This window comes from Girardinichthys multiradiatus, chromosome 14, assembly GCF_021462225.1.
Source record: "Girardinichthys multiradiatus isolate DD_20200921_A chromosome 14, DD_fGirMul_XY1, whole genome shotgun sequence".
Classification (NCBI taxonomy): domain Eukaryota; kingdom Metazoa; phylum Chordata; class Actinopteri; order Cyprinodontiformes; family Goodeidae; genus Girardinichthys; species Girardinichthys multiradiatus.
In genome coordinates this window covers 30,104,445-30,112,099 of record NC_061807.1, presented here as the reverse complement: position 1 = coordinate 30,112,099, position 7,655 = coordinate 30,104,445, and the positions used below count along the sequence as shown (strand labels likewise).

Sequence of the window (7,655 nt, the reverse complement as noted above, 5' to 3'; positions counted from 1 at the left end):
TCATACCGCAGTCCCTCCTGGTGGCTGATTCGTTGCGTTACAGGGCAGCATGCCCTCTGTCCATCAACACGTAGAGGCTGGCCATCCCTGACAGATTTCTCTCTGAAATCCGAATCAAGTACAGTGATCTTAATAAATGTTTGGGCAGTACTGTGCATTTGATGTCTTGCTCCTAATGATATAAAATGACTCAGCACTGATAATCTTAGATTTTCTGATTACGGAGCTGTGAAAAGCTGTTTTTGTTTTTTGGCAGACTTAAATGGCACAATTATCAACCACATTTTAGTATGGATAAAGATATCCTGTGTAAATACAAAAAGGTCATTTCAAATGATGATGTCATTTATTAAAAGTATTTTGGAGGTTTCAGTTTCACTAAACACATCCAAGCCTGATTACTGCTGGACATGTAGAATCAAGAACTCACTTAAACAGAACCCAGCTGACAACAGGAAGTAGACAGAGATATCTCAAAGAACATGACACCTTTTTTCATCTTTTTTTTTCTCCCTCAAAAAATTTAATCATTTTAAAACTGCTTTTCCTGTTTATTTGGGTTAACTTGGTCTTATGCAGAAATATTCTTGATCTGAAACAAAGGAAGTGCAACAAAAAAAACCTAAAGTACCATATAGCAATGTAATGGGTGGGAGCAATACTTTAGTAACCTAAGTTGAGGGGTGGATGTTTTCTTGAACACGTACCAAAACCATGCGAGTTTTATTGTTTTTAGAACTTTTTAGCGCCATTTTGGCAGCAACAATGGGACCAATACAATGTTAGCCAGGTGGTAATAATGTCATGTCTAAATCTATTTATGGGAACGCTCGTGTTGTTACAGAAATTTGAGGAAACTAAAGTTCTGAAAGCATCTCTTTAATAGTTGTGCACACAATATGCAGGTATTGACACTGATTACAAAGCCCCATTATTATGTTTATATATTTGTGTCACTGTTGTTGAATGGCATGCTATTCTGAAGCAGAATCCCCATACTGCAATGGTTGACCCACATTTTTATTTCCTTAAAATGCCATCTTTACTTTTCCAAGAAGTCACATGACATCGACCTCTGAACTCCATTTGGTTGATTTCAAATAAGTTGAAGACAATGGATGGAGCTGGCCTATTTTTACAAATAAACGAACCATTTTCAGATAGTGTCATAACTGAAATATCTACTTTTTCATTTTTGTTTTATTAATTAGTTAGACATTAATTGCATCATCAGATTAAGGTACTACTTTTAAAGGCCACCATAAAGGCTTTATCAATATGTACCAATTTAGCTGGCTTTACTCTGCATAGTAACATCAACAGTCATATTATATAACTATATAAATTAGAATATGAGTTCTGATGGGACTTGTTTGTCAGATTAAATGTACTTTTCTAAAATAACAACCTTTAAGCAGGTATTGAACTCTTTTTATTCTGATGTAATATAATGTTTTTTGTTTTTTTTTATTGGCGGTAAGCGAGAAATCATCATAATTAACAGAAATACAGGCTTTAAAACATCGGGCTGTGTGTAAACAGTCTATATAAGGTGTTTTACTTAGTGAATTGAGTTAATGAAATAAATAAACTTTCCAACAATATTCACATTTATTGAATATGACTATAAATACCACGCCTCTTTATGTTCCGCGCGGAGCATCTTTGAAACACAGACGACACTGTGCTGTTTGATGCAGCCAATCAGACGCTGCCATGTAGGGGCAGTCCAGCCAATGGGATCACTCAGCAAGGGGAGGAAAACTTGGACGGGTCGATGGGGGAGAACAATGAGGCGGCTGGAAAACGTGCTCATCCTCCGCCGCTCTACTGAGGGAGAAACAGAGCACGACAAGTTACGTTCCTGGAGGCTTCTAGAGGTTTTTATCGGGGTTTGGTTAAAGTAAACCCACGGGACACCATTAGCTTAAAGACGAACCCTGTCGAACCAGGGAGACGATGGCTCTTTGAATCTACCTCCATGCCGTTTAACAGAAACACAGAAAGGTCTCTCCTGATCAGGTGGTGTCTGGCATTTGGAGGCAAATTACAGTCCCTCACCCCTCCTCACCCCTTCCTGTCTCTTTCGTCACGTCAAGCCGCTTTGCATACCGACTTCCTTCTCCCGCTGGTCCCCATCAGCCAGCCGGCGAGGCGAAGCGTAGCCAGCAGCAGCTGATAACATGACGGGAGGATACAGTATCACAGAGAGCCACGACGAGCTGACTTTAAAAACTTCATTCGGGAAGTAGGCGGATGTCGTGTGCGGCCGATATCCAGCTCGGAGTAGGACTGCACGGAGAGGAGCGGGGAATGGATAATATTTGATGCACCGAGATTTTTCTTTTGTTTTTTTGTTGTTGTTGTTGTTCGTCGTGAAGAGGCGGAATATGCCGGTGTTTGTACACTGCTGTACGTGGAAGTACACGGATTGTTTTTATTCCTCCAACTCACAGCTGTAACCTGAGGATTTAAATCAGCACTTTTCTTTGCTAATTGTAGCTCTGCGGTTAAAATAACGCTACTTGTGTGTTGCTTATTTTATCATTTTTTTTTTTTTTTACGTGGTAGTTACTGAGAGCCCTTTCCTACAGGCTTCATGTGATTTTTGTAAGCTAATACACATTTTTAAATGTATAAAATTAGACATGGGGTGGCCCCCTCTGAAACAGCCTGTGAAACCATTAGAAGCACCTCTTAGCTCCCCTTTTTGACCCTCTATCGATTAACATTTCCTAATAGCTTTCTTTTTTCCTCATATTACAGGTGTCGGTATTTTTTTTTTTTTTTTTTCGTGACACCAGATTTATTTGCGAGTTAAAATTATTCAGTTGTTTTTATTGATCTATATAAAGGCTGCTAACTGCTGTGTGAACCTTGACATATTTTTCGTGTGCTTTGTAATTAATTAACCCCTCGCAGGATACAAATTCCCGCATTTTCCCCTCCTAATTTCCACCATGAGTTACATGGTAGTAAATGTATTGCTACGTGGACTCGTCATCTATGCGGTACTGGGCTCGGAGTGCTCCTACTCGAATGATCTGCCAAGCCACTCGTCTGATGCTGCAAATGTAGCCACCTCAGGTAAGATCAACTCGTTACCTGCCTATATTTTCTGTATATTTGGGATTATATGTGCAGGATTTAGCCCCCCACACCACCAAACACACAGCCACCTCGCTTCCCTCGGGTCCCCAGTGGTTTTCTCGGGGAAAGCCGAGGAAAGCCCTGCGCAGTGATGGGAGAGTGATGCATTTATTTCCTCCTGTACATTGCTGAGGAATGCATGACATGACTGGAATGCAGGCTGCATCATCTTCAAATGATTGACTTGATTTACCAAGGACCTCGTGGAAAACGTGCAGTGTTTAGGCGCAGTACCTTGCACAAGTATTCACAACCCTTTATCCATTTTTCACTTTGTTCCTTCACAACAATACACATCTTTGTATTGTATTTGGATTGGATGTGACAGACCAGCGCAAAGTAATGGATATTTGGTAGCGACAAACCATATAGGAGACGCAGCAAAAACATGTGGTGCAAGGTTCTCTGGGAAAATGAGAGCACTATGGGTGCTGGAAAACCATCACTCCACATTACCCTAAAAACACCACATGGTGGAACATGAATCAGAATCAGAATCAGAAAAGCTTTATTGCCAAGTACGTTTTTGGACATACAAGGAATTTGTTTTGGCGTAGTCGGTGCAATACAGTACAAATTAAACAGTATAAACATATCTACAATATAATATAAATATATGTGCACAGTTTTAAGTGAGTGAGAGTAAATATAGAGCAGTATAAGATGCAAGAGCAATACAACAGTGCAGGTGATCATTGTGCAAGTAAAGCAGTGCAAGTAAAGCAGGAGTCCAAGCTGAGCGTTAATGTAACTCATAGAGTTACAGGTGTCCTGTCAGCAAAAAAAGGGGGGGTGTGGGGGAAAGGGAGAGTGTCAGGGTGGTTTCTGGGCTTTGTTAACCAGGCTGGTGGCAGATGGGAAAAAACTGTTCTTGTGGCGTGAGGTTTTGGTCCGGATGGACTGCAGCCTCCTGCCAGAGGGGAGAGTCTCAAAGAGTCTGTGACCGGGGTGGGAGGGATCAGCCAGAATCTTCCCTGCCCGCTTCAGGGTCCTGGAGGTGTACAGTTCCTGGAGCGACAGTAGACTGCAGCCAATCACCTTCTCAGCAGACCGAATGACACGCTGCAGCCTGCCCTTATCCTTGGCTGTAGCAGCGGCGTACCAGATGGTGATGGAGGAGGTGAGGATGGACTCAATGATGGCTGTGTAGAAGTGCACCATCATAGTCTTTGGCAGGTTGAATTTCTTCAGCTGCCGCAGGAAGAACATCCTCTGCTGGGCTTTCTTGATGAGGGAGCTGATGTTTGGCTCCCACTTGAGATCCTGGGAGATGATGGTTCCCAGGAAGCGGAAAGATTCCACAGTGTCAATTATGGAGTCACAGAGGGTGATGGGGGCAGGTGGGGCTGGGTTCTGCCTGAAGTTCACAACCATCTCCACTGTCTTTAGAGCGTTGAGCTCAAGGTTGTTCTGGCTGCACCAGTCCAACAGATGGTCCACCTCCCATCTGTACGCAGACTCATCACCATCAGAGATGAGTCCGATCAGGGTGGTGTCGTCCGCAAACTTCAGAAGCTTGACTGACTGGTGACTGGAGGTGCAGCTGTTGGTGTACAGGGAGAAGAGCAGAGGAGAGAGAACACAGCCTTGGGGGGAACCGGTGCTGATGGTCAGGGAGTCAGAGACGTGCTTCCCCAGCCTCACGCGCTGCTTCCTGTCAGACAGGAAGTCAGTGATCCACCTGCAGGTGGAGTCGGGCACACTCAGCTGGGAGAGCTTCTCCTGTAGCAGAACTGGGACGATGGTGTTGAAGGCAGAGCTGAAATCCACAAACAGGATCCTGGCGTAGGTTCCTGTGGAGTCCAGGTGCCGGAGGATGAAGTGAAGGGCTAGGTTGACTGCATCATCTACAGACCTGTTGGCTCTGTAGGCAAACTGCAGGGGGTCAAGGAGGGGGTGGTGGCAGCACCATACTAATGGGGGTTGCTTTTCTTAAGCAGGGTTAGGAAAGCTAGACTGAGTTGATGGGGAGCTAAACACAAGAGAATCATGGGAAAAAATTGTTAGAGGCTCCAAACGAGTTGACTGAGTCCACTTTGAGGCACAATAGCGACCCTAAACATACATCCAGAGCTACAATTTTCTAATTTGTTAGAATGGCCCAGTCAATATCCAGATCTATTTCCAATTGAGAATCTGTGATACTGCTTTAAAATTGATGCTCACAAATGCCCTCCATCAAATGTGACTGAGGTTGACCTATTTTGCAAAGAACAGTGATCTAAGATTTCAGTATCTAGATGTGCAAAGCTTGGTATAGACATACCCTCAAAGTCTTGCAGCTGTAATTGCACTGAAAGAGGATTCTTCACACTGTTGCATCAACCTGCTGAATACAATTCCACAGCAAAGTTGTCTGATCTGTATTTATTCATTCATCTTCTATACCGGTGCTTCCATAGTAGGTCACGGGGGAGCTGGTGCTTATCTCCAGCAGTCTTTCGGGTGAGAGGCAGGGTACACCCTGGAGAGGTCACCAGTCCATCTCAGGGCAACACAGAGACACAACAACCATGCACACACTCAGTCACACCTAAGGGCAATTTAGAGAGACCAATTAAACTAACCTCATTTTTTTGGACTGTGGGAGGAAGCCGGAGTACCCGGAGAAAACCCACGCATGCACAGGGAGAACATGCAGAAAGACCCCCGGCCGGGACCCGAACCCAGGACCCTCTTGCTGCAAGGCAACAGTGCTACCAACTGCGCCACTGTGCAGCCTAAAATTGTCTGATTTGTATTTATTTATGTAAAAAAAAAAAAAAAAAAGAATTATTTCCTGGGTTCTTTTATAGTTCTGCAATCCACTGTATTGGTCTATCACATAAAATTCATATAAAACAGATAGGACAAAGGGGTATGAATACATTTGCAGGTCATTGCGTGTACTTGATCATTAAAGCCACGGATGGACTCCCCAACTGTCCTTCAATCCCTTTGAACTGTAGTATTGACATAACCTATTGAGAGCATGACTCCCATCTATTTTTATCTGTCTTTAACTGGGCTTTATTGATGGAACAGATTGAACAGCCCTTTATGCTGTGCCTTAACTGGCAGTGTTAAATACAGAAACCCACTTAGCTTTTATGTTTTTCTTTGTGCCACGAAGAATATTTATTTGCCTTTATTCACAGTTCCAGACTGAGGTTTACATATTTCATCATAGGTATAAATGTCATTTATTTAAAACTTTTAATGAGTTATTTGAGTTATTTCCCAGGGTGGAACTAGGTGCTCAAGTTTGTTAAATTTAAAAGTTCTGTTGGTAGTTTCCCCTAATTCCTGATTTTAAAATTAATTGTACCTGCCTTTAATAACTCATTTCCCTGGAAAATAACAGTTTAGATTAATCAACAATATTGCATTCATAACCATGGTGGGTGGATAGAAACTTTGGACTGCAGGCGTTTAAAGCAGGAAATGGCAACAAAAGTCTGCAGGAAACTAAGCAAGTTAATCTTGTATCCTCTTAATCAAAATCCTTTCATTTGAGGTCTAATCCCATTTATTCACCCAGTACAAGTAGTTTGAAAATGCCATTCACTTTATTGTACTTTTGACACTTAATACGATTGTATTTTCAGTTCTGGTATCAAAACGTGAGTGAACATTCAGCAACCTCTCATTTTATTTTTAGCTTCCAAGATGTCAGTTGCGTGTAATTTCTTTAAGCTCCATCCTACGCCACTGTTCTTTTGGGTTCAAAAGGCTTGTTTTTGACACCAGCAGCTTCTTTAAACCCATTTTATTCCTGACATTTTTAGAAGAAATGCTTTTTTTTTCTAAATTTAGTCGCTTAACAATGACCGATGATTCATTCAGGCTTAAAAAAGGCAACCCACTTTGCATCAGTGGCTCAGCCTAAAGAAAGAACAAGTGTTGACTTACTAACGGGCATCATTTTTCTTCAATCCCTGTCTTTAAATATTACAATTAAGGAGCTTAAATAATACTCAACAAAACCTTTTTATAACCTGTAACTATATGACAGTTATAGTCATTCTTTTTGATACCACTATGCAGGTTTTTTGTTGTTGTTGTTGTGCACTGAGTCTATGTTCTCCTTTTCCAGACACTTTGTTCATTTCACTGTTTGGTCAAATTTCAGGAAACCGTGTCTTTCATGAGATCTGTTGCCATGTAAACAGGAGAAAGTCCAGGAAGTTGGTGCTGCCATGTTGGCAAGTGCTCAGCCACAAAACCCCACTCTACAAATGGGTCAATTGTTTTTTCATCCTTTGGTACACATTTATCAAAGCTAAACAAAATATGTCACTGGTGGTATCTTAAATCAAGCACGTTACCGTCCACTGTAACCGGACTTATTTTTAATTGTAATCCAACTGCAGGTTGAAGCGTGGTTATTTGATGGATAAATGAAAGCATTGTGAGCATCGGGCTTTATGCTGAACTGGTCTGAAACTGCCCTGCTGTTCTTTTAAGCCTTATCTAAACATGTGAATAAGCTCAGGTACACACGAGGAGCCTGAACATAGTGAAGT

At 42.0% G+C, this 7,655-nt stretch overlaps 1 protein-coding gene across 3 annotated transcripts in view; it reads left to right on the top strand.

Moving 5' to 3' along the window:
* stim2b (stromal interaction molecule 2b) overlaps positions 1 to 7,655 on the top strand; it is a 63,836-nt gene that overhangs the window by 3,267 nt on the left and 52,914 nt on the right. Inside the window, exons 1-2 of one of the 3 annotated variants that reach the window (XM_047385185.1) lie at positions 1,728 to 2,412; positions 2,923 to 3,087. The exons of 1 other annotated variant lie outside the window; for it this stretch is intronic. In XM_047385185.1, the coding sequence (XP_047241141.1) occupies positions 2,961 to 3,087 (127 nt within the window). In that variant the 5' untranslated portion in view covers positions 1,728 to 2,412; positions 2,923 to 2,960. Of the gene's footprint in view, positions 1 to 1,727; positions 3,088 to 7,655 lie in introns of those variants that run through there. One more of the 3 variants, XM_047385186.1, reaches the window with a different exon arrangement.